Genomic DNA, 27,917 nt, shown 5'->3' on the forward strand with positions numbered 1-27,917 from the left:
GTTTTCTTCCTAATATGTGTTGAAGGCAGTCTTTTAGTAGGAAAAGAACAGGATGAAATTTATTTCACAGACCACTTGTGTTAGTATGGAGTGGCAGAACTGGTAGTTACTGAGTGGCTGAAAAAAATGATTAGGATTTAGTCTGCCAGTAGCATTTGCTGGTCGCTTTCAAGGCACTTCTGTGACAAAGAATTGTTTTTTATCTAAGAAAAGAAATGTACTGATGGGGAGAGTGGGGTAAGAAGGACTCATTTTTCAAATGCTGTAAAGGAGCAGGATGGTGTCTTTTTCAGAGCAGATCTGTCAAGTCAGGTAAGCAAAGGAGAGGGACTGCGACTATAAGCTCACTGTTTGCAATCTTCTGCTTCTGTGCATAACATCCTCCAAGATTGTGCAGTGCCCAAATTTCTGTTAGGCACCTCTTTGCAGGATATGGGACATAAAGATGATCATGAACATTAGCTCAGATTTGGTGATGTGTGAATAGCGAATGTTCTGGTTGGTTGTATTTCCAGTCCTGTGTTTGTACAATTTCAATCTCTCTGGCCTTTGTTGCTATTGCAGCTGAACCAGTGGGTTGCTTTACCCAGCTGTCATGTTCTCTTTCTTATTTTTCATATTCTTATAACAGATAACATTTTTATAGTTAGCCTGAAATCTGAGGGATGGGAGTGTTGTTATATCTGCTTTCCACAGAGGTAAGTAAAACCCTAGATACCTTCCCTTTCTCAAACAGGAAAATAACCCCTCCTCTCTTAATCTCCTGTCACCTAAATAATAAGAAACATGGCTTTTCCTTGCTCATCATAAAGTAGCATTGTCAAGTGAAGTGGAATCCAAATATCCAGGTTACATTTGCTTCACAAAACCTTTTGCCAGGCATGAATTTGAGCAAAATTCTGAGCTCTTCACGTAGTTTGGGAGAGGAAAACTTTAAAGGGATCTCATAGCCGAGCACCCTCTCTGGAAAGTGTCTATGGATTTAAAATATACAAGTACAGCCATAATGATTTCCAAGGCCCACAAAACTTATCTCAGGCACAAACCTTTATACTGGAGGCCAAAGACCCCTGACACAGAAAATACTCGCGTCCCAGCCTGGATTGTTTTACAGTGGCACAACCTCTCGACGTGCTGCAGTGCTGAGTCTGGCTGCAGGGACCCTTCACCCCACAGGGGACAAGTGCCAACAGCTCCTTGGCAGCTGCACTTTGTGCCCGTGGCTCCAGGGCTGCAGAGTTTCATCAGGCCCTGGGAATGCAGCTGGGAGCTTCCAAAAGTCCCCAGTGTCCTTGCCTTGCTTTCCGACCTCTGGGGACTCAGCCTGAGGATCTTCTGCTTTGTGTCTCCGGGGTAATACTTTTATTTCCATTTAAACTGTGACTTTGGAAAAAGAAATGGTTTAACTGTCCCTTAAGGAACAGTGAATTCTTCTGCATTTGTTCTGTGTTCTGCTCTTTCAGGGAGAGAGGGAGAGCAGAAAGGAAGACATAGCAATTCTTTTCAGTAAAAGCTTTGTGGACAAATATTCTTTGTAGTTTGCATTAGGAAGTTCACTTTGGACATATGTTGGAGCTTGGGCAGGAGTCTAATGTGAATGACAGTGACAAACGGTGACAAGGAAAATTAGTATATATCTGCTATGGTGAGTGGCAAAAGTATTATTGCTCAGACTTATTTCTGCCTTTAAAAAATTCTTTATTTTTTAGACATACTTTTCCCACTGCAGTTGCAGCTGTCAGCATGGTCAAGGTTGGATTTACTAATTCATATCTTCCACTTGCACTCTGTAAAAATGCTTAACTGCCTATTGAAAAAACCTCCCTGTTCATATTTGCTTTTTAATTAGTTATACTACTAATAGTAAATTTAGTTCTTCATCTGCAATTCTTTGATCTGCCTATGACTGTATGTGGAATGAGGGGGAAAGTGAGAAGAAACACAAAGAAAAATTATAGCTGTTGTGGAAACATTTTTTTTATAAAGCTGGTTTCTGCCATGTAATTTCTTTGTTATAGCTGATAACTGACAAAATATTTTGTCTGCTTTGTATATTTTCTTGTTTCTTCTGTATCTCATTCTCTCTCTACTTGAGACAAATAACAGATGCCAGATTTTCTTAATTATTTTGTATCATAGGTTTGTGTAATGCTGAGTGGATAACACAAAGGGTTATTTCCAGATGCAGACTTTTGCATTTCAGGAGTCAAAGAGTGATTTATCCACTGCCAGGAGCTGATCTCTTTCCCATCTGTGGAAATACATAACTCAACCAGGTCCTAATGTCCCAGAGCAAACAGGAACCTGAGCGTAACAGAAAAATCTGCTGTTAAAAAAAAAAACCAACCCCACAGAAGACATACACTGCCTGTGGGACCACCCTTAGAGATGCAACTCTATCACACAAGCAGAGATGTCCAGACCAAAAAACCCTGTTTGAAATCGCAAAAAAGAACTGGTATGTCTAACTTCCTCTGTTTCAATCATACTTCCACACTGCTGTTGTATTTCCAAGCAAATGGTGCTTAATTTGGAAGTGGCTTTTATTTCACTGTGCCTAGATCCTCTCAGGGTCTGGTCTCAGAAAAGCTCGGAAAGAGACAAAATCCAGGTGGGCCTCCAGTCAAGACTGACTGTCTGAGAACACATGGTACATAATGTAACATATGAAGTAGAAGAATAAGCTGTTAGATGGAAAAGAAGGTGAAATTTCCCCTTCGGTTTAAAGATCAGGCTGACAAGGTAGTTTTGAAAATCCCCAAAAGGATGCACATTAATGAAGATACTTGAGTATTTGAGTTTTAAGTCATATTTTTTCCCCAGGTTCTTGGCATGAGAACATATATTTGTCTTTTAAACATCAGACTTTTATCCAGATACGTCCCTTTTAATCTGTTTTTGTCAGTGTGCTCAACTCTGACCATATCTGAAAAAAAAAACAATCCATCCTGATTTCTATTGAACCTTTTTTTAATAGTAAGGTCTGAAGACAAACTTCAAATGTGGAAATTTGGAGCTGGGTCTGGAAGTTGAAGATCAGAAGTTTAGTTCAGGAGTGATTTAGTTTTTTCACTATCTGTATTTGTGTGATATATTTCTGATTCTTGTTCTTTTAGCATGGTAACTTGGTTTAAAATGAAATCTTGGAAAGGCAGTCATTTTTTAAAGAGATTTCCTATTCTCAAGGAAAAAAACATCAGAAGTGAAGTCATCTTGCTTTGAAAGAACATTTTTGAACCAGTCTGCACATCAAGTTCATTAAGGAATTAGAACAGTTCTCAATCACTATTTTTGACATGGGTAATTCATGTTATGTCAGAGTCAACCCCCATGTCTACTAATTGGTTGGCTGTTCTTCATGTTCTATACACCAACAACTGTCGATGCAGCTTATTTTGAAAAAGAGAACAATTAGAGTGGACTTTTTGCAATGGCTTCTTGAAAAATGGTCAGTTCCAAATATCCCTTTTTCACTATCATTTATTTTATCTGTGAGTCAGCTTCAGAGAAATTTCCTAGATGTCAAAGTAAAACCACAAGGGTACTTATAAAAGAATACACGTTAAGAATGTCAAGAATAAAGTAGATCAGCTGAAAAGAAAAAATGTGTAATATGAAACTGGTAAAGCTCATCTAAATGAAGTCCACCTTGACATACTGCAATAGTAGCCATCTCTGAACTCAGCCATAGTAATACTTGGTAAGTTAGTAATACTAATAGAGCAAAGAACATGGAAAAAAAATCCCCTCTCTTAAACAAGGGAATTCCTTTAGCCTGATTTCCCTCTACTGACCATCTACTCATTCAGCTTGCCAGGCAGCCAAGTAGGATATAATCAACCTCATTTCCTGAAAATAGTTTTCTAACCAGTGGATGCTTGAATGGGTGTTAGAAATGGTTCATTATTCAGTCACACACCCAGACTGAGGTTACATCAGCAGTTTGGAGTATGATGTCCAATTGGGAGTCCTATCTATGGTAAAGTGGAATAGTCTGTATCTAAAGTATTTTCTTTTGCAAATGTTGAATTTCTATCATATAGCTTTGGAGTAATTTCTTTTTGTGAAATCTAACCTATCAAGTGCCCCTTAATGAGCTCAGAGTGCCATGGTGGTGTGATCCCAATGTCCCCATTAGATGTCCTCAGGCAGAGGCTGATTTTCATTCAGACCAATCTGCATACAGAGAGAGAGGGCTCCTTAACAGTCTGCCAGTTGTTCACATTAAATGTAGGAGAGATCTACTATGGAGTTCTACTCTCTCCTACATACTTAAGAAGAAATTGTTTAAAGGCACTATGTATGCAAGTCTAATTGACAAATGATGCAGATTGATTTTTGAGAGCATTTAAACAAATACCAAGCTTTAACCTGGATCCACTATAGTATCTACATGTTGTATAGTTACACACTTTGGGTGTACTTCAGGATATCCAAAATAAGTCTCTACTTAGGACATGTTGATTCAAAAAATATTGCAATTGTTATTGTGGAAATATCAGTCGCAAATGGAAAACAATTACTTCAGAGTTGTGTGATGGTCAATAGAAGATCACAATTACATCTGTAACTGGCTAGGACTTCAAGGGCATCAGAATAGAAATGTGTGCTCCTGTGCATACTGAAAAACACAGGGTATTACCACTGGGTCTGAATGAAAATCTCATCTACAAGTAACAGAATTCCTCAACAAAAATCAAAATTTAAAAAAAAGGAGTAGGAATGTCTGTTCCAGCGGGAACCAGCTGGTGCCTCAAACATTCTCAGTGTTTTTCTTCACATGCACATCAAAGGTCAGGAACAGACATCACTAATCTTGTAGTTGCGACTGCATGTGTCTACAATTCACTGGATTCAGTACTGCCCACCATCTCCCTAGCATTCTACTTCCAACCTATATTTAGTTCTTATCAGTGGATTACTGACTGTTTGTGATAACAATTTACTCCCAGAATTCATCAGATATATCAGTTAAGTTTCTTTTCCTTGACTCTGCTGTGCTTGTGAGTATGAACTGAGATACAAAGACGTTTTTTCTTGATTAATTTGATTTTGTAGCACTGAACGCTCAGAATTCCTCAGTATTGTGTTAGCAGACAAGATCAAGTATTGTTCTCCATTTTCTTGTTTGCCAGTTTTACTCAGATGCTCAAATGCTTCGTTGTATCAGTGTGAAAGTCTCTCCTCTAATTACCTAGTAATTCAACATGGTGTGTTGTCTTTCTTTATTCCCTTTTTAATAGTTTCATCAAGGCAACCCTGAAATCAGCTGATAAAGTATTTGTTTACTTCTGCTTTGATTATATGAACAACAAAACTTTTCATCTAAAAGCAGTTCATATTATAGTCTGCCAAATAGGAAACCTTTGACATTTTCCTAAAGCAAAATGTTCAAATAATTGCTTTTCTTTGATTAATCATCTAGGATTCTCACTGAAATACATATTATCTGAGATCAAGGCACATGGCTACACATATGTGTCTGTAGCATTATATAGTGCTTCCTTCTCCCTTCTTTATAAGATTGTTAATTTTTCCCTATCCAAACAGCTGTAGAGAACAGAGAACCTTCACTTTATTTTCTTTAACACAGACTTGCATATCTCAGTAATCTGGTGTGAGAGGCAGCCTGCTGCTCCAGGCATCAGGTGCTCCATCACCACTGAATGTGAGATCTGATGCCAGGACAGTTCATTTACCATGTAATCCCTGTGAGTGGAAGGAAGCACCCATTGCTAACTTGGGCCAAGAGGATTTTCACATTGTGCCTGAGACACGATGGGTAGAAAATGAGGAGAAAATGTGTGCGTTCAGATTTGGATATCGCTTGCAAGAGCTAAAGCAGTTTTAGTCTTTTTCAGTTTTGTTGTTGCTTGAAATATGAACAAGGAGAAAGAAAGAGCATTTTACAGACGAGTATTTCCTATCAGATTAGCCAGAGTAGGCTGCCACCAAAGCTCATTCTGAGTCAGGTCCAATAGATAAGGTAGGCCAGAGAGTTAGTGTTTAGTTTGTTGGATGAAAGGCTGTATAGACTTGTGCTGGCCTTCTGCATAATGTGAATTTCACAGATTATTATAGAAGAAACTTTTCTTCTAAACTTTCTTCTAAAACGTTTCTTCTAAACTTGAGCCAAGTGTGAAATTTCCAATTTTAACAAAACTTCTAACCAGCCCTACATGAAATTTTGAAAATTTTCGTTTCCTAGTCTCCTAAAAAAAACAAAAAAAAAACCCCAAAAAACAAACAACCCCCCCCCCCCCAAAACCAAACAAAACCCCAAAAGATATTTTTTTATTTTTTCAAAATAAGTGTGCATGCACATACACAGAGACAGAACTTGATTTACTTTAGTTATGTGTATTTTTGCAAAAGCTGTGGTTATCTCTGATGTATATGACATCCCAGCTCCCTAGACTTCACCTCCCTTGAACGGAGCAACTGTGTAGCTTTCTCTAGAGCTTGTTGCAAGATATTTGTGCATATGACAGTTTTAACATGCTTCCCAGAAGGAATGTTTTTCATATACACGGGATGCAGAGACTACCCAACAGTTCCCTTCTTCGACAGTGGGCTGATGTTGTGGAAAATTGATTTCCAATTGGATTATCTCAGTTCTTCTGCTCTTATATTTTGGTTTCAGAATAGCAGCCCATGATTGAGAGTGAACATATATAGCAGCAAAGGAAGTAAAGCATGAAGGCGAGAGGGCAGGTGGTAGGAGATGAGATGGAAACAGTGAGGTACAGGCAACAGTACACATAGAATTTTACAAACAGGTAAGTCTGGAGATAGTACACAATCTCAGGATCTTTGTATATAATACAAGACAAAATTCAGACAAGAATATTTTCTTCAGTTTTCACTTCTTATATATCCTAACTGAACCTTTATTATTTTATTACTTTTTGAATAATAATACATGGGAATGCAATTCTGACTTGGCAACAGTGATTAGCTCTTTGCTATGGGTATTCAGCTGAGATGATCTCTCACATCTCAAGCAAGGAACATAGCTGTCAAAATGCAGATGACCCAAAATATTTAACTGTTCATGTTAAATGCAACTGCTCCAGCAGAAGAGAAAGAACTAATTCGGAAGGATGAGGATTTTGCCTTAGTATCACACATCCTATCACCCTTTTCTAATCACCAAACTATTCTGGAGATCATTTTTTCTTAATGTGAGTGTGATTCCACAGAATATTTTGGTATTTTTGAAAGAGATTTTTTTAAGGAATAAAAATTTTTATATAATGCCTTAGTGAGGAGGACCTTCTGAAGGACAGGCTAAAGAAGTAATTAGGGGGGTTAGGAGGATTATCGGAAAAGCATTGACTAATGAGCATCAAATAATCAAAACTTGTCAGTGCAAAAGATCTTGTTAGCAGAGTTGAAGAAGAAAGGGTATAGAGCAGTATTGTATTTTTTTTTATTTCTAAGACTAGAAAAAGCTAACATTTTCAGGCTTGCAGCAGTTTTGAGTTGTGTTAGAGTTAAGGGAAAGGAAAAATTGACTGTAAACTGTTCAGTAGCAGTTCACTTCTCCATCTTGCGTGATAGGTAAATGGATTCATTTCCTTATACTTTGCCACAGATCCAGGTGCATATATCTCCTGAGGGGAAGATGGGACTTGCAAATGCCAGGCCATGTAGTGGAGACAAGATGACTACAGGTTTCCTGCTACGAACAGTTTAAGATGGTTTCTGATTTCATGTGATGATGTGATGATGACATTAATGTAGATGTGTGCTGACCTAAGGCCACTTTTTTACTAATTTCATTTTTTGCCCACATAATTCTAAACTGTGAAATTGCAACCAATGCAATGAAAAGATTGCTAAAGCTTTTAAATAATTTTTCTTGTTTAAACTGTTAACATTTTTCTTCCTCTAAATTCTTTGCTATCTACTTATTCTCAGTTTTGTATAATCTTGTTTAAAATCACAGATTTTTTGAGCTGTTTAGTTGTTTTCATCAACCACACCTAGACAAAATCTCATCCGCTTCATATTTTTTTGTATTACCTTTTGCATTACCTCATTCATTTAGACTAGAACTATCCACTATTTACTATATCAGCTGTTACCATTTAAATTATTCAGTGCTCAGTAATGCTTGGGTGAAGTGTAGATTCACTTCATTCACTTCAGTGTGATAACTGCAGCAAATCAGAGGATTACCAAAAAAAGTCCAAACTGAAGAAGTTACCTATTTCATGGGCTTCAGGTGGTGTATTAATTGGCTCTGAACTGTGACAAAGGATCCAAGTGGAGAAAATCACCTAATTTACCCTCCCCCTTAGTCAGTGGTAAGCTTCACAGGACCCTCCCTGAACCAAATAAGGCCAGGAAGAATGTGCTAACCACTGAGTGTGCTAAGAATAAAGTTGAGCCAGGATGGATAAGGTTACTTTGAACTCTATATTATATGTTTCCTGACATACCCTCCAAAGAACTGCTATTATGCTCTCAAGGCTGCAGGAACATTAAACAAGTTCTTTCCCACTTCTGCTTTTTGCTGCCTTTCCATGCATTCCTGTCCTGTTTAGAGCTGGGCCTTTTTACTTTTTATATGTAGTGTGCATGATTCTCAGGGTATTTGAAAAAACATGCTGAAGATTGACTGTAAGGCATGGCTATTTTTGTTAGAAGGTGATACTTTAGACTGAGCTTGAAGTGTTGCCTCTGGAAGGCCTTAGGTTGCTCTGGGAGAGCGTGAGACTGGCGAGGAAACAGAAAGTTTAAGAGGGCCACAAAAGAAGATTAAGCAGAATTAGAAAAAGCAGAGGACCTCCCTCCTCTTTCTGCAGCTCCTGCAAGAGCCAGACACCCAGAAGTATTATTTAAGCTGCCACAGTAGATCTTGACCTTTTTGACAGAGTATCTCTTACCATCATCATCATGGCCGAGGTTACAACAGAAGGTATGGTAACTATTTTCAAATATAATTAACTAAAAATTATATATACTTTGACAGTGTAATTGAGCTAGCATGTCAATATGATTTATTGCTCTTACCAAATAACTCCTTCACTTCAGGATAATTTCATTTTGTTTGTTGAATTGCTTTCCATTTTTGCATTTTTATTTCCTTCTTTATTTAACCCCTGTTTATACCAGTTACTTAAGCTAGATCTAAGTACACCTCTAAAAATAGACTTAGTCTCATTTGTAGAACAACATTGCTTTATCTGGCTATGTTATAGTGTTTAAAAGATGGGGAACATCTGAATGTCGTGTGGTCCCACCCTCAACCTTTGCTCAGGTACAGCTTTGTACAGGTACAGCCTTTCTAGCTGGAGATTTGCCAGAGTCCAAATAGCTTACTTTGTTGGCCCTGATTTTTCCATCAGGGGCATAAGGTACTGTGAACAGTACATGAAGTTACTGTAGGTTAAAATCTATCAACTCTGCAACCCTTTTTGAGGTAAACTTCTAAAGGAGTCAGTAAAATATGTGCTGAAATAAGTATGTCAAAGCTAGGCCTTCAGGAGTGAAAAGCAATTGTATTACACAATAAATACATATTCTAAAATATGAATATTTCATGTACTTTAATATTTCCTGACCATTCATATTTAAATAACATTTTAGGTTCATAAAATTATTTTATCAGCCACACTGAGACATGGGATATATGTAAAATGCAACCTTCTTTAATACTGAATATTTTAGTTGAATTTCATTCCAACCTTTTTTTTCAATATAGATTACTCCACTGTTTATCTGAATCTAATAATGACACTACAAAGAAAAAACCTTTTGAACAGTCTCCTGAGAATTATTTTTATCATGCTTGTCAAGGCTATCTGACATTTCAGTGTATGAAAGTTGTACTTTTCATCTTTCATTTTTCACTGTTAATATTTGTAAGAGGATCTGCATTAAGCACTATTAGAGTGAGCCCATTATCTTCTAAAAGACTGATGTTAGGACTATTGCAAATTGTGCAGTCCTTTCCTGATGTCTGGTTAACCAAGGCAAGGAGACAATGTGCGTATGATTTTTTAATCACCAGCTGGCATGGATCTATAATTCACTTCTGGCAACAAGTACTGCCAAAACAGGTGGCTCAGCCTGACAGCTCTAGCCCAAATGCTAGCACTAGTTTATTTGGATAGTGTTAACCAGGCTTGTTGGAAACGTTGGTTCTTTTGTAGCTGCTACCAGGGAAATCTCTGAAATTGTATTTTGTCTTCCAAAATGCTTACATTAATATGGTCAGTGTCAGAGAGGCAGTATGGAAGTACTTCTTGCAAAGTTCTCCAAGCAAAACCAAAATCCAAATTAGCAACAGTTTTAATCCAAAATTAGTGTCAAACATAAGAGCTTTTCAATTTGGAAGTAAGGTTTTAGTCATTTAGCTTTTTAGGGAAAGACAATAAAACCTCTCAAAATAAAATAGAAGTAAAACTAAGAGTCTGAATTGTTTGCATAGCACTGTATATTGTTTTTACAGGTGTTCCTTGGCTGTAATATTGTGTATGTGTCTTCTCTGTTTCTTTCTGTGCGAAGTAACAGACTTGGGGTGATAAGGGCCATCAGCTCCACAGTAACCTGTCCTTCAGCATGACATGTATATAAGCCAAATAATTAGTTGAGTTTAATTTATTTTAGTTTAGTTTTGTTTTCTTATATTTGGAATGGACTTATGTTGATCAGCTGAACTTTGGCTCCACAAGAGGAAAATTTTACTTATGACAGAAAACTAAGAATTCTGCCTGGGGCTAATGTTTTAGTGCAAGGTTTTTTCCTCTGGGGTTACTGCTGACAGTCACAAGACAGTCTGAAAGTTCAAATCTAAGCTTCAACAAAATATTCTGTACAAATTAAAAAAAAATAAATTAAGTACCTCTTGCTTCACACAATTCCTTTTTGATTTTATTTTGTTTCGTGCTACAGCTCAGCCCATGATTTGCTGGAGTCTTTGTGATGTTATTGGGATTAGAGTAGTGTGTCCTTGTGGTGGGCATTCTTAACTCTATTTTACACTGTCAGCCATACATCTGCTACCTTGTTGGGGTCCTTGTCTTTTGGGGTACCACTCTGACACATCAGAGACCATGGCACTACAACGATGCAGGTTTCAACACTGCCATGGCTAGTCTAGCTGCTGGTTTAGAGAGATGGTCCAGAGTGATACTGTTGGTACCCATCCCAAGGTATCTTTTTATGACATCCTATGTCAATATGATTATATATGCAGAGATAGAAGCAGAGGACCAATGGAGTGCTCTTTCAAGTCAACATCACAAGAAAAACAATGAGACTGAGTAGCTTAAAAGTGTAATGACCAAGCAGTGACCCTGTCCTGTCTGCTTTCATTGCTAGCTGCACACACTGCCTATTAGTTTCCAAAGCTACAAATCATTAGTTGTGGAAATACTCGTGAAGCATATTCACTGAAAGACAAAAGCAGAACTCTGAAGACAGAAGTTTATTAATGTCCTTAGAAAGTTGGCAGAACCTAGATCTACTGCTGGCAAATATTTTGGAGAAGATTCCAAAGGATTATCTTCAACATCCTCATATTACATGTAGTTGCAACCACAGAACTATACTATTAATATGTGGAAGTCCTTAAAACTGTATAATAAAATATCTCAGTGCAGATACTAGGTACTCTGTCTTTGCAACAGTCAACATATAATTAATATTATTAATCATCATCATAATCCTTCTCATTTTATTATTGTATTATTATTACTCCTACTGCTACTACTACTATTACTTTAACATTTCAGATGTAACTGAGTATTCTGTAATAACCAGGGACCTTACTGTGATCCACTTAAGTGGTTGCCTAGAACTTCGTGGGTATCTAACTGTGCTACTCTACTGTGGTTTTGAACATGGGCACTGGAGTGGACTCAGTTGCAGATGTAATTAGAGATGCCCCCACTGAAATAGGAAAACAAAAAAGCTTGGCACCTCTGAAAAATGACTTCTACCAATGTACAGCTTGATCTGCATTTGCACAATAGCTCTGGCAGCAGCTCTATAGTTGGTCCTTTCTAGTCCAACCTACTGCTGGTCACCATGCAGGGTTGGTGGCTGTCCCCTGGCACTTTGTGATCCCATGCAGGGAAGAATGAACAGATACTCAGCTCTGCCTGCTGCAATACATTGGAGAGTGCACTGATCTAAGCTGGGGAGGTGAGGAGAGGAGAAAGACAAGTTTTCTATTCCAGCTGTTTGTCTGCCACAACTTATTTCCCCCGTGGAGCAAGAGAGAAGCAGGAGTCAAAGAGAAATGAGACAATGAGTCACAGTTTGGTCCTCATTTTGCTGCTGAAAGCAGTGCAACTACACATTTCCTCTGTCTTGGAGCAGGCTGCAAGGAGAGAGGCTAAGCCTCAAGGCCACACACAACTTGTCAGTGATAAAATCAAAATTAGCTTCTGGATTTCAGTCCTTTTCTCAGGCTATTTGATAACTACAAGAGGTTTTTAAGATGTAAGCCATTTCAAAAGGTAGATTTAACAGGATCTGTGTACTTGAAGATTAATATATGTGAAACTGATAGTGTATGAGAAATAACCCACAACAGCCAGAGGGTAAAATCATAATGGCTTAACAGATTTGATGGCCAGAAGCTAACAGCAGTCTCCAGTTGGTGAAAACTTTTGCAAAGTCACACTAGAGGCAAGAGGGAGATAGCTGCTTCTCATGGTAATTCATGAGTTGCTGCTAGAGGTGCTAGTTGTGTTGACTGAAAAAGGGGCCTAGATGAATAAATTAGATTAGGTGATCCATTTTGATGGCTAAAGGCATACGAGGTGTTTCCTAGCCCTCAGGTAAACTGCTGTTTAAGCACTGAGTTAGGAAGTTTCTGTAGAATTTATTTGCAACAAGGGAATTTGCAAAATAAAAAGTTTTCTTTTTCTGGCTTTCATTGTTGACAAGGAAGCAGATAGTATGCCTTTAGCAGTGGGTTAGGAAAATACAACTTTGGCAATGATTTTTGAAGGAATCATTCTGTTTTTCTTCACAAAGTCCAGGTACAGTATAAAGCATAATTAATGGGAGAGAAGAAAAGTCAGAAAAAACAGGATTGCCTGCAAACTAGTAAGTCTTTGGGGTCTAAATTCTCAGTGAAGTTCCTGAAAACTTGGATTCCTCTGTGCCTGTGGACTTGGTCAACTGAGCTGGTTAGTTTGGCTTCATCCTGCTTCTTTCACCTAGACTATTGAGCCAAGCAAGAGAGAGGCCTTATTTGTTAGCTTAAGTTTTAGGTTTCAGAATGTGTTTGTAGTGTTACTCACAGCTGGTGCAGCATCTATACAAGTTCAGTTGATATAGAGAAACTCTAACATATTGTTTATTACATAGCTCCTTAGAAAGCCAACCACCTACTGACTGCAGAAAAATTTAAAACCCACCAAAGATTTAAGCTTGTGTGTTGTGTTGCTAGTCCATGAAGGGCTAAAAATCCATTAATTCATGTTCACATTTGTGTAAACAGCTGGACTGTAGGCCTGAGCATTTATTCAATTTTTTTAAAAAAAGAAACTTGACCCCAGGAGTATTTGGAAAATATTTTCAAGTTACTCCTATAATGAGAAATACCTATAAAAGCGTAGTGGCTTTTTCAAGTTATGGGGGTGATCACTTCTGACAGGTTTAAAAATTGAATCTGTTCAACTAGTTAGATTCTCAAGTCCCAGTTTACAGCTTCAGGTACATAATCCTTGAAAAAAAAATGTATACAAATGTTTTGAGTACTTTTACCTATTGCCTACAGTGTACATACTGAATAAGAGGTGAATTCATGCTGTTTTACTGCTCTGCTATGGAAAGCAGGACCCAGTGCAGTTTAAAATATGTTTCATAATGTAAGTCTGGCTTCAGTCTAGACAAACTGAAGAAAGAGAAACCAGAGTCGCCCTCTTTGAGGTAGGTCAGCTGCTTACAGAATTTGAGATACATTCATTTTCTTTCTGATGCTGATATTCCTTTCTTTGTGCTCTGATTAAGAAGACTGAAATAGTGGAAAATGGTCATTTTACCAGCCATAACCATATTTAAAGTAGTAGAGGGTGGATTGATTGAATCAAAATGATTGAAAAACCTTTTAAATCATCAATTTTAATAATTACTTAAATCAGCAAAAAGAACCTGGATTTCGAAACAGCAATTTTAGTATTTTTTGTATGTGTCTTCTATCATTTATTTTCCCAATAGAATGGAAAACACTGATTCCTGATGGCTGATTACTAGTATAGTGACTGAATACAGTGTTTCTTGCTAAATTTGTGCCTTTTAGTCTTAGAATGATAGACTAGGTATCTGTCTATTAAACAATTATATAGTTCAGGAGCCATTTATCTACATTCTTAGTCTTTCCGTGTTTGGGTTGTTTTTTTTTTTAAATTATAGAAAATGGTAAATGATGCATTGCTTTTTTCTAGATAATGATTCCATTTTTATGTGTGATTTCTGTCAAGCTTCATTAGGATGGAAATTGAAATTCACTAAAAATGGTACAAACCCAGCATTTAAAAAGTGTTTATTTGCGTACAGTAAATGTACTGTATATATACAAAAAGACAATTTTAAAAAGAAACTGTTTTGATAAGCTCAATGGTTTATTAAACAAACACAATGCTATCTGTAATTTAGTTTTGGGCCACTGCATCCTACACGGGTATACAGGTGATAAAGCTCATTCCTTTCAGGTAATGTTTATTCAAAGGTTAGAGGAAGGAAATATATTTTTTACTTTATTAAAAAAAAATTATAGTTACTTCTATACATAAAATAAATTAATAAATTAGTTCAAATAGTAAAATGAATTGAAATTAAGAATATATTATTTGCATTTGCAAACAAGATGTACTGTTGAAAAAAGGCCAGCTTTATTTATCTCCATCTGCTTAGCCAGTTATTTCCAGCAGCTCAGTGATTTCTTTAATTTTCTTCAAATCTATAATGGCTTGATCATCTCTTTTTGGTTTAATGACAGAGATTTCTATGGTGAGTAGTGTAAAACTTACATGAGTGTAAACATGGAGTCCTTAGCACAGGTTTTATTAACTCTATATTTAATTTTTAGAGCTGTATTTCTAAATTAAAAAAAAAAATCTTCATTATCAAATTTAAAAATCAACAATTATATTCCAATGCTGGAGCATGACCATTCAGTCTTTAGATTCCTGAGTGGGGATGTATTTAAGCAGTATAGGGTCAAAATGGACCAGCAAGATTTATCTTCTAGTTTATTCCTTATGTATGCCTACAGCACAGTTAATTTATTTAAGTAAGTGCATTTCAGGAATTAAGAAGCAAGTACATGGCTACCAAATATTTGACTAAGAGTAGAGATAGCGACACCAATGGGTAGCAACAGAGCTACCAGATGAGACTGCCAACACAATTTGTCCTGTCCCTCATTCTGTCCTTCACAGCCCCTGATACTTTTTTTGCTCTGTAATACTTTTCATCCTTCTCTTCTCCTCCTCCGTCTTCCACAACCTGGTAGATAATACTGCAGGTAACACTCAGGAGATGTAACTCTGTTCCCATTTCTAAACGCAAAACATAGTCAGAAGAAAGTGATAAAGCACACGGTAAGCAGGTACATTATTCTTCAGGCTCATAAGATTTTGAGGGAAAGAGCTCAGCTGACAAAACAGATCACATAATGTACAGGAGGCTAAACAAAAAAAAAAAAATGTAGAAGATACTGATTTTTTTGTTTTTCATCCTGAACCGTCTCATGTGCTCATACCATGGTCAGTGCTGGTTTTTGCCCTCAGAAATCAGAAAGGAAAAGCTGTAGCTTTAAGTTCTGAATAAGCCTCACTTGAGTTCTGTGGATGATTTGGGCTTTTTTGAGAATCAGTCCTACAGCAGAGTGCAAATTTATTTCTGGCCTAAAAGTTCTACTTAGTGCCATGTGAAGGCTTTTACCATAAGAAAGGAAAATATAAAATGCCAGACTCAGAAAAACTTTCTCACTAGAGAAGTCTCCTCTTTCTATCTTCAAAGATAGTTTTAAAAAATCTTTTACAAATATGTAATGACTAAAGATCTCCTACTCTCTGTACATGCTTATGTTCTCACAACTTCAAAAGTATCTCTGTACCTTTGCCTGGAGTCAAATTGTCAAAGGCACAATGAATCTAAGCCTTTGTAGCCTCCTTTGGTATGTAAATCAGCTCAATTTTTTTTCTATATTCCATTATGTAGACTTAAGTTGTGGTTCTCTATGCATGTCAGGAAGGCTAAATCTTCTTTCAGTCTTCTCTAAGAGGTTATTCACAGTTGACACAATTACCATAAATATAGTTTTCTGGTAACTCTTTTACTGTTTTTAGAGACATAATTTAATACATCTATCCAAATGTTAAGATCCTCATTTTGCTTTGACCTTTTCTTCCTATAACAGGTTCTTCATTTTGGCTTCAGGTCTACTTATCTAACTCCTACTACATGAGCATATATGATGCAGGATATAATTTAATATCCCAAAGAGGCAGTATCACATGTGTAAGATACATTTCAGGTTATATACATATCATAGTTTTATAATCCAAATATTTAAACTGTAATAATAACATTATTTCTGTATAATTTCTTATTTCTTTTCTTAAGGGAAAACTTCAAACCCTTGTCTTCATAGAGATTTTGCTGCATTGCCATTTTGGATAGGATAATAAATATAAGCATTTCACTTATCCGAAGTTAAACTTACTACTTTAAATATTTACTAATGGCTTAGGGTTTTTTTACCAGGAGTATTACTAAAATACTAATTATAGCAAATATGAATGTGAATCCTCTCTGCCTGGGATAGCTATGTGACTAGATGGCTGACTTCATCCTTGGCCTGACTATAACTTGGAGCACATTCACAACATACTCTGCTTTTAATTTCTGTCACAACCTGTAAAGTTAATGAAGATGCTATGGTGGCACTAGAGACTGAGTTGTGAGCATTCAAGGTGGTCTGCATCAGAAAAAAAAAAAAAAAAAAAGGCTCGAAAAATTGTTCTATTTGTTTGGTTTTAATCTGTAAATATATTTGATAAAATTATCACTTCAGTAAGAGGTACACCAATGCAAAACTAAATGCAAGCATTTTTTTTTTTCAGAGCAAGAATAGCTTTGTTTTCAGACACCCAAGCAGAATTAATCCACATGAGGTACATTTATCCTAAAATGCATCTCTTGTTCTAGACATTGTAATTTTTTATTGATTACATAAAAGCCACTTGAAATGCTCTGGAGAATGTAATGTTTGATTCTGCTGTTAGGAAACCAGCTGAAGTGACAAATTTCCAGATCAGTAACTGCCAAACTTCTTCTTTCCGAACCTACTCTCTCTTTTCCTTCCCCTTTCAGAAACAAGTGGAGCAGGGCTCTCTGCCCAGAGGCAACCTCCATGCCTCCCCTCTTCATTTATCACAAGCTAGAAATCCCGTAGATTTTGTAATGCAACTTTATTATATTTTGCCTTCGAGTTGCTATTGAATGAGATGTTTCCAGTGATTTGTTGTTTTCTTTTAGTGATTTATACAGAGTTCATGTAAAGAAAAGTCATAAGGAAAATTTCTCTAGGTGCCTGTTTTTCTGGATAAAAAGGGAACTTAGTAAATTTGGAAATTTTGGAGAAAACAGCTACAAATATGGGAGAATGTAGTTTCAGGAAAGTCTTTTTGCTTTGCAAGGTTAGCTACAAATATTTATCGGGCTTCAGCACACATTTAAAATTCAAGTTAAAATTAAATTTAAATGTTCATTAAATGTGCGTACGCAGATATTAGTAAGTGGGGTGGGGTGGTAAAGTGTAATTTTGCCCAAGGTTTTTATCTTAAAAACTAATTAGCAGGAAGTTTCTTTTAAGAATATATTTGCCATCATTTCATTTGTTGCCCACTATAGGCTAATGAACCTCATGCTGTGAAGTGCTTAAGGCAGGTTCACAAAAGAGCTACAAACAACTAAGCTAGTTTTACAACACGGTTGCTATCCAATCTTCAGCGTGTCATGCTAAGCATAGAAAACCAGAAATAATACCACATCTCCAGAGGCTGCCAGAACTATAAAGTGCTGCTGTATCTTTTATTTATTTCTTTACTTGAGGTATTGCCTAAAGGTCAGGACTACATTGGACTAATCACGTAGCAAGAAACAGTAGAATCTAACAGCAGCAATTTTAACTTTTAAAGGTTCTTTGATATCCTTAGTATATTAAATAATAAAGTCCTCTTGGTAATAATTTTAAACTTTAATTTTCTAGCAAAGAAAAGTATAAAACTCTCCAAAAGTTGACATAAAAATTCTTAACAATATTTTTAGTGCCTACCCATGCTATTTAGGTATATAAATAATGTGCTATATTTTCTTTTTGCTGTTTTTTTTTTTTGTTTCACATGAGCAACCCAAACAAGAAAAATAGAAATACTCCACTCTCCACTCTGCTGGAGATACCCAGATCTACTCAGCTTCAGGACCTATGAACTTCCTCACTACCTCTCCTCCCAGGGCAGGATGGCTGTAGTGGTCCCGCATAACCCCAGTGCAGGGAGGAAAGCAGCTGAGCCTGTGCTCCCCATTGGAAAACAGCTCTCCAAACCAATTTCATTCCTGCCTTTCCCCGTCTTTGGTCCTCCCCCTAAATCATCCTGTCTATTAAACTCTTTGTTCTAGTGTCTCAAATCACTGTTACTTCAAGCAGGACAGTCAGCAATAGCACTTCTTGGTTCTCAGACTTGTGATTTTGAGACTATTCTCAAGTCTCAGTAATCTGCATGTTCGAAAGATTTTTCACCAGAGTAGAAACTAGTCTTTAAATAAATGTTGGTCTTTAATGAGTTTTAACAAGAAGATTTCTGACCCTGGAATTTAGGTGCCTAATTTTAAAACCAGGCATGTATCTTTGCAGGCCTAAGGCCCAAAATTTCTTTCATAATGTGATCTTTCCCTAGATATTTGAAACATCATGTAAAATTTCAACTAATCCACTGCCATTCTTCTGTCTATGTTTCTGAGCCCCTGTGAGAGATGTTAAACACATCTTAATGTTTATTTACAAACATCATCAAGTTGTAAACTTGATTCCCTGTATCTCCAGACTCAGGCGCTTTCCTCTTTATTCTTCCATCAAGCTGTTTACTTTTTCTTGGCATTTCTCAAATGTGAACACAATTATAACTTCCAGATGTTCCTTCTTTCCCTGAAAATGCCCATGTAGACAGGTATGGATTGGATCTTCTCTTGAAAATAAATGTTCACTAGTTGCATTGGAGCTATTACAGTGTCAACTGTATCCCACTGGAGGACGCAGCTGTTTTCCAGGTGAAATTATTTAACTAGCAACAAAAAGCACTTTATAATGCTATTATGTGTCTGTTTTCCAGCCCAGCAATCCCATTTTCATCAAATTCCACTTCTGTCTATTTTTCCCTCATTTTCTCAGAAACATGATGAACAGGTTGTGATATTTTTGGTTTGTGCACAAGAGTAAGTAGCATAACAAATAAAAATGTGCATAGTGTGCTAAAACAATATTGTTTACAAAATCCAGTGAAGTCCTGGTTGTACACCATGTTCTCTTTCTCCTCTCATTTCTCATGTTTGAGTGTAATACCAAAGGCATATATGTTCTCTTTTTGAGTGTGCTTTATATAAGTAAATATAAATTAAACATGAGACACAGCCTCAATGCACTTTAAAACAGAATAGTCTGAGTATTCTCCAGACAGAAAAATGGAGGCATCAAACTCTTGAGGCTTAGTACACTTCCTGAAGAACAGCATCCTGACCTAAAGTCTGGAATCACACTGTAAACTTCAGAAACTTTAGCATAATTTTGAAAGCATTTTTTATTATAATAGTTCTCTCTGTGGTTTATAATAGGTTTCTCAGTGGTTTCCTCACTAAAAGAAATTTTTTAAGGTCTCCCTAAGGAATTTACAAGTGAAAACAACCTCTAAACGGATTCATTATTTCAGGTTAGCGTGAACGAAATCTCAGCTAGCTTGTTCATGCTTTTACAGAATATGTTCTTTACACTCATATTCTTAAAGATATCATTCTGTCCTTGTCTCAGTCCTATTTTTAATTTTGCTTTCTGTGTTTACTGCAAACTTTTTTAAATTTACGGACTCAGTGAATATGTCAATATCTTTGAAATCACTATTGTTGCTATTACTACTGATAAGGATGGTTTCTTGTTATCTTTCAGTTTTTATTGAGAATTATTTCATTTTGTCTAACTGAATAAGTCTTCAAAAACTCAATGCACTAAGAGGTTTTTAATGAAAGTTGCCTACATAAAGTTTGCTAAATCTCCAAATTTGGTCTTGGAAAACATTCTCTTGTTTTCAGCTACAGGACTTCATATCTATGCTTGCTTTCAATCTTCTTTTATGCCTTTCTTTTTTTTTTAACTGGGAGAATAAAGCTTTCCTTCTACCTTAAATACAGAAATATTACCTTTTATTCTCACAGTGACTGGAGAGAATAATTTCAATAGTCTTGAGTAAAACTAGAACTACAGTATTGTCTCATCTGAAAAAGAAGTGCACTTGTTCTATGTGAAAGTTTTAGTCCTTAATTATCAGTTAGAGGGTTGACGAATTAATTTTGGTTGCAGAAGCATTTGCTTTATGTTTCCAACTTGCTTAGATGCTAGGGCAGTCAAGTGGCAAGATAAGGAAATAATAACTTATTTTGCTCTTCACTGATTTTATAACTAGTGCTTCATGCGGATCTCTTGCACAAATACTGTTTTCATGGCTTGTGATCTTCTAAAGGTATTATCTGAATTTATTCAGTATAAAAGTTACCTGCCCAGACTTCAACTATATGAGGCTGCAAGTTCTTCAGCACTAGAACTCTTTTTAATCTGTACTTCTTTCTACTTCTTTTCTTGCCAGAAAAATAGCTCCTGGCTAATGGTGATGTGAAATGAAGTATCACCTGGACCAGAACTACACTGCACATGATACAATATTTATCAATGTCAAGTAGATCTTACACCTTCTTGTGCTTGCAGACTTGTTATCAATATTTTCAGCTCTTGATCTTAAGAATGGTGACTTTAAAAAGCCCCTGTTTAATAATTTTTCAAGACCGTTTGTATACAGGTTTGCTAGGGAATAGCACCCACTGAGGGATGAATACCCAAGGATTCTGTCAGGTTGTAGAAGAGTGTTTCTGGAATAGTTCTAGCTGTCTCCCCCAACAGGTACCTTATGAATGTCCCTTACAAGCTAACAAAATGGAATGAACTGTTGATCTGGACTTGGAAACAGGCTCAGCTATAAATAAGATTGATGCCTTGTTTAACTCTTACTCGCCTTGCTAAGTGATGGAAACCTTTTGTCACAGTTCTCAGTGGTGAAAGAACCCTAAAGGCACTTCAGTTTTTCCCCACTTACCTGTCAAAAGTAGACTCCCCATGCAGATCCTGGGAAGTGCTTGGGATGCTGTGCAGTGTTTAGGGAAGAGTTCTTTAAGAAAATTGTTCTGTGGAATTTTTTTTACACTTCCTATATGACATCTGACCTAAGTTTTAAATAAAGCAGTACCTTAAATAAAAAGCCAAGAAAGTTATAGCAAGTGTAGTAAAATGTCTCACAGCTTATTTCTATTTCATACTGTGATTGTTTTTCATTATCACACAATTATTTTAGATACACTTTGAGTCTATTCTTATCTTCAACCATAATATTTTTAACAGCATTCTAAATATCTTGTACTCTTAGGGGCATGAATTGTATTAGTGAGTGAAAGGTTATCAGTTATGTGACCATAAGAATACAGTCAATGTAAGATGTCAGGCTGAAATATTGACTGTAATGCAAATGTCCATTTTCAATAAATGTGAAAGTATGTATTTTTTATTTATAAGCACATATCTAATTACAGCAAAAGCTGAACTCTATTGATGTAACAGAAAAGGAAATTAATAAAGGAAATTTAGATGATGAATAGACCTTTGACCAAAATATAATAGCCAGCAAAGTCTTGCAAAAATGTATACAGAATAACTAAGTATTTCACAAAAGATTTCTTAAAAATTTAGAAATGACTATTCACTTCTAAATCTGCAGAGGACCTCTATATCTCTTTTTGCTATTCTGCCAAATTTATTAGTTGAGACTGCTGTATGAATATTAAAGAAACTTCAGAGAATTGCTTGAAATCTTCCTTAGGTGGGGAAGTAGCAGTGGCTTTGGTATTCTTAAAATCCAAGATGGAAAGGTTTCAAGAAACTTTATACACATGCTGAATGTGTACAAATGCCTTGAAAAGATGGGCAAAGACACCAAGTAACTACACTCAGATTAAGCCTGTAATATATTTAACATAAACATTACACAGTGTAGAGTGCCAATAAGCCAGGAGCTAGAAGCAGGAGACTGGGTTCAGCTCTGCCTTCTGCCAGACTTCCAGTGTAGCTTTCACTCATCACTTAATTGTTTCATAGCTTCCTTTCTTTTGAATGTAAACAGTATGGCTTTACCTCAGAGTGGGAGCTGAAAGGAAGATAAATGTTAGAAGACTAGGGGCAAATAAATCCACATTTGAAGATCTATACGATTTGAATATGACGTGAGACTACGTGGAGGTTTAGTAAATTGAGAAACACATTTATGTGGACATGTTTGAGCACCACTAGGAGACTTGTGAATACAGCACCTGAAGTTTGGAAAGCAGTATCAGGCTAAAAAATGCCCTTTCAGCTGCTATATCTGTTTTAATTGATGTGGAAAAAAAAGGGGGTTTTCTGTTGGATGAAAAAGAGTGTGAAGAAATCAGGATGGCTGCACATTAATATTCTTTTCAGCCATCATGATGGAACTTCAGGCACAGGCAATTTTGCTCTTCTCTTTTCCTATCACCATGATAGTTAGGGGGTGAAAACCAAAAAAAGAGTGTTGGAGTTGTTCAAACTGGACAAGAGGAAGCTCTGGGGAGACCTTATAGTGGCCTTCCAGTACTTGAAAGGCCTACAGAAAAGCTGAGGAGGGATTTTTTGCAAGGATGTATAGTGATAGGTCAAGGAGTAATAGCTTTAAACTGGAAGAGGGTAGGTTTAGATGAGACATTAGGAAGAAATTCTTCACTGAGTGCGTGGTGAGACCCCAGAACACATTGTGCATAGAAGTTGCGGCTGTCCCAACCCTGGAAGTGTTCAAGGCCAATCTAGATGGGGCTTCAAGCAGCCTGGTCTAGTGGGAGCTGTACCTGCCCATGGTAGGGGGGTTGGAACTAGATGATCTTTAGGGCCCCTTCTAACCCAAATTATTCTATGATCCTATAATTTAATTAATTAAGGTTTGAGCAAGATCCCAGGAACATGACAGAGTTTCTGCAACTGTCTGGAATGCATACAGGGCACTTGAGTTAGGTGGAAAAATTTGAGGCACCAGCTGTTACTGTGGGCAAGGAATAGTGAGCTCATTCTACATTGATCTGTGGTTACAGAGAATGTGGGAAGGTGTTACAGCTTATGAGTGAGAGCTGAATGGTTTTGTGATGACTTTGTGTCTGTTTACAGCAGACACAAAGCAGAGGCTGAAGATTCTTTGATTAAGAATCCATGGAGGAAATAAGGACACAATCATTCCAGCCAGGTCAAAATATTTTCCCTGATGTAACTCACTTTGTGTTCTAGTTAGCAACAACAACACAGAGGAACTGTCTTGAAATGTAAGCTTTTTTCACCTCAAAATAAAATCTTTAAACTGCACTTTAACATTACAAACACTTTTTTGGCTAAATGTGATTAAAAAGTGGAAAGATTTTCCTCTGTTCTAAGATGTATCATTGAGATTTGAGAACTGCTCTGATGAAGCCTGTTTAGATGTTAATTAGTCTTCCATGACCACATAAGGTGTAACTTTATTTTGTCTCAGTGCCTAAAGTTTTAATGAAGAGACAGGAATTGAGAGAGTCTACGAACTTCAGTAAGATTCACATTGTAAAAATATCTGTGTGGTTGGCTAAAGTCTTTATTATTTTATGGCCTCTGTTCTGCAGAGATCTGAAGAGGTGTGATAAGAAGTTTTAAAGTCTAGGTCGATCTCCAGTCCCTTGTAATAGATGAGCAGGCTTTGGGGCCTGGTTTCCAGGTTACAGAAGCAAGAGTCCCTAAACAAGTCTGTAGGCTATTAATTGTGCTGCTGAGCAATTCTTCTGGGTTTGTTTGTTCAGAATGTGGTAATGTAAAAATTAATAATATTATAAGTCTTCCAGCCTTAAGTATGGGTACAAGACTGACTCATTAGAGTCTAGCTTGTAGTTCATTTACTTGTGGATAAAAGTCAGGTATCATTAACAATGTAAAAAATCAGGTCATTAGCTTATTCTGGCAGGTGTTGATTGATTTGGGATTGAAGGAGAAAGGATGCAGAGAATGGATATGATTGCTGAAGTGATTTTGGTTTTTCCTCAGGTAATCCTCAAGGAATCCTAAGTCTTCTTGTTTTTTCATCTTTTCAGTATCTAGATGAGATGCCATAAAAATATCTGCACAGGTAATAAAAGAGAGAAGAAAACAAGATACCTAAGACTGTGACTGAACATGAATACTAGGTAGCAAACTTTTCTGATCAAACTTGACCTGGCAAATTTTTCACATATTCCAAACGTTGGCCAGGGTATGAACTTGAATAAAATGGATTAAGTCATGGGTAAGTGATGCTAGCTGCTGGTTCAGGAACAGCTGTGAGTAAGGGGGGGGGCTCAGTGACTTTTGCCTACTAGGTCAAAGATTTTCTCACTTAGAATGTCTCAGTAGTTTCAAAAACATCCCATTTTGTTCAGATTACTTAATACTCATTTGAAATAAAGTTTTCTTCTAAAATGTATCTGGCATGAGCTTCTACTAAAGAAACCTTTGTAAAATAGTGTAAAGATTTGACAGATCCTGAGAATCTCAGAACATATTTTAGATGGCAGATGTATTTTGAGTATGTATCCTTAAAAAAGCTAAAGTGTTCCCACTGTGACAGTGTATCCTATGTGTCGCAGTTGTCCATAGAGATCACACCTATTTCCAAATAAAGATCAGAGATAAATGAAAATATTCATTTAGTCTATCAAGGTTAAACATCTATTTTATATCATCGTTTTTTGAATCAGTATTGCAAAAAGAAAATTAAAAAACAATACCCATAAATTTTACGTAAACACTGAATTCTGTTCCATGGTGTAAGTTCAAGAGCCTTTTCATGCCCTAAAACTGAAGGAATATTTTCCAAAGGATTCTTTCAGATCAAAAAAAAAAAAAGGAAGAAAAATGAACAAAAACCTTCAGAGGAACCATTTCTATCATGACTGCCACTGCTCTCTAAAATTCTTTTCTTGTGGGAACACACACTGAATACAAATAGCATATCATAAAGCATTTTCATAGCCCTGTAAGTTTCAAAGCAAGCCTCAGAAGACCTTGTTTCTGCAATATTTTAGGTGCCTATGTAGTGGACTTGCTTCTGGCTACTCAGTACGTGTGTGGATGGAGCACTTTCATATTTATTAGAACCTAACTCCCTGACAAAAGATAGACCTTAGTTCATCTGTTCCTGTTGATTATAGTTAACTACTGTCTCTCATTAAATTTGTTACACTATTTAGCAAGCCACATTACAGTTTTCTTCAGTAGATCTCTTTCAGTTTTCTCTTTCCCAGACAGTACAACCTTTAATACAGTTTCATAGTAAACTGTAATTTACAAAAGAGATGTATCAGTGACATAGGTGACCGACTTGCCACAAGCACAACTTTTAGTTTTCCTCTTTTTTCAGATGAGGAATTTTGTCTCTCTGTTTTTAGCAAAGTCTTTTATATATAATATATTTACTGTGTCACACCTAGTATAGCATGTTCTGTGTTCTTGTTTGTTAAAAAATGCCTTTTTCTTCTTGGATCTGGTAAAACAGCTGGAACCAAGTCTCTTCAATATGACATGCATATATACATTCAAACTATACATGCAGTCATCTTCATATTGGGTTATTGGGTTAGTAAGGACTTGATCTGGAAGACTTGGCAGGCTTGTGATGTGAGACACCATAAGCTGTGGAGAGAATGTTGAATTACTGCTAGAACTAGTTTCCATTTAGAGTCTTTAGATTTCAGTCCATTAAGACATATAAAATTGGTCCTACCTCCTCTTTCAGGTTAGCTTGGAATTAATGAAATCAAGCAAATCATCTTATTAATCATTTTAGATACAGTTATTTGAGAGATAATGATAGTTCCACCAGAGGAAGCACAGATCTGGAATTATCTTCAGTTTCTCTGTACTGGTACACTTGTCCTCAGTGAAGACAGAGGTATTTGTAACCTACTATTTGTCCTAGTGACTTTCAATATTTATTATTACTATAATTATTTTTGGGATTAGAACAGATTTATTGTCTTTCTGTAACAAAACCAAAAAAAGGAAAACAAACAAAAAAAGTAAATGCTTTCCTCTAATCCCCTCTGAAGGTTTCAGGGATGTGTAGAGTTTCTAAAAAACAAATGACAAGGAGAATGCATACAGTGGTCTTGCTTCAGAAGTTTTCATGCCATTAAAGATAAATGGCAACCATTTTCCTCCAACCTTCATTTTGACATTTTAAAAGATAAGATGTACCTCTCAGCTTATATCAGTTCACAAGTATGTCTAAATATCTCTTTGGCATCTCTTTCTGAAATGTCATATCTCTAAGATGAACAGGAAAGTAAAACTTCTTTTTACTGTTTTAGACGACCAATTTGTTTCCAAAGAGGGGAATATGTAGCAATAAAGACTTCAGGTGGGGAACCAAATAAAGAATGGATTTTGCAAGGTGCTGATAATTTAGGATTGGGTGTTCAGAATTCGGTTACTTATCTCATTTATGTACTGAAAAGCTGGAAATGAAGCCTTTGATTTTTTAACAAATCTCAACATTTCCAAAAGAAAATGTAAAAACCTATCAAACTGGAGAGTCAGTTCAAAGAGGAAAAAAAAAAATAAATCCAACTTCAAAATCATGAAGAAGCAAAGTCTACTGCTTTTTTGGAAAGGGAGCTGTTCAATGTCCCCTTGTGACATTTGGCTGCTGGTTTAAACTGCAGGAAATGGCACTTTTTCTTGTTCTTATCAGCTATATTTCCTGTACTTTTGATTTTACAGAAGTAATTTATTATGTTTTGATTATTGTTAACCCCTGTGGTCTGCTAAATTGTCAAGAAATTGCTACAGAAAGTGATATAGCTGTGAGTAAAATGATCTACAAAATTTCCCAATATGACCTGCTATCTTTTAAATCTGGTCCTCAGGGCTTTCCTTACTTTTCTTTCTAAAGTAATTTCAGGTATGAATTATTGCAGAGGTTCACAACACAGCTTGTCATATACTTAGCAGGCTCAATGACACAGAAGATCTTTAAGCAATTAACTAAAAACTAATCCTCTCTGTGTCCATACTAGAATAATCAGATTAATGTAAAATCTCTTTGAAATACGTATGCACACAGGAAAAAAAACCACACACAGACAGAAGATAAAAGGTTGTATTGGCATGATTTTCTTTATAAGCAATTTGGGAATAAAGTGAAGGGATTTTTTACACTTCCTTGCAAAAGTATATGAGACAAATTTTCCTCCTCCTAATTTGAAATATTGACTGATGCTCTACTGGACTATAAAATTCAAGCATGCAAGGAAAGATAGAAATTCAACTCCAATTCACTGGAGTTCAACTCTCCAAGTGATTTAGAACTCATCTAGTGGTAATTTTCAATTGGATGTGGGCTCCTAAATTCTGCAGACATCTCTGAAGTCAAGGGTTAGAAGTATGTCAGCTGAGAGGGAGTTAACATTTTACTGCTGATCATATTTTAAAACACAGTGCAATGAGGGTCTGACTGAAACTGTTTTCTACTTCCCCTCCTTGAAATTCCCAGATTACTTCAAGACATCTA

At 36.4% G+C, this 27,917-nt stretch overlaps 1 protein-coding gene across 1 annotated transcript in view; it reads left to right on the forward strand.

The window, feature by feature from the left end:
* Window positions 1-277: 277 nt before the first annotated feature.
* TRDN (triadin) overlaps window positions 278-27,917 on the forward strand; it is a 212,082-nt gene continuing 184,442 nt past the window's right edge. The window contains 4 exon segments of the mRNA XM_071742449.1: window positions 278-312; window positions 1,115-1,234; window positions 1,236-1,323; window positions 1,325-1,347. Of these exon segments, the coding sequence (XP_071598550.1) occupies window positions 278-312; window positions 1,115-1,234; window positions 1,236-1,323; window positions 1,325-1,347 (266 nt within the window).

Source organism: Heliangelus exortis, chromosome 3 (assembly GCF_036169615.1).
Source record: "Heliangelus exortis chromosome 3, bHelExo1.hap1, whole genome shotgun sequence".
Taxonomy (NCBI): Eukaryota; Metazoa; Chordata; class Aves; order Apodiformes; family Trochilidae; genus Heliangelus; species Heliangelus exortis.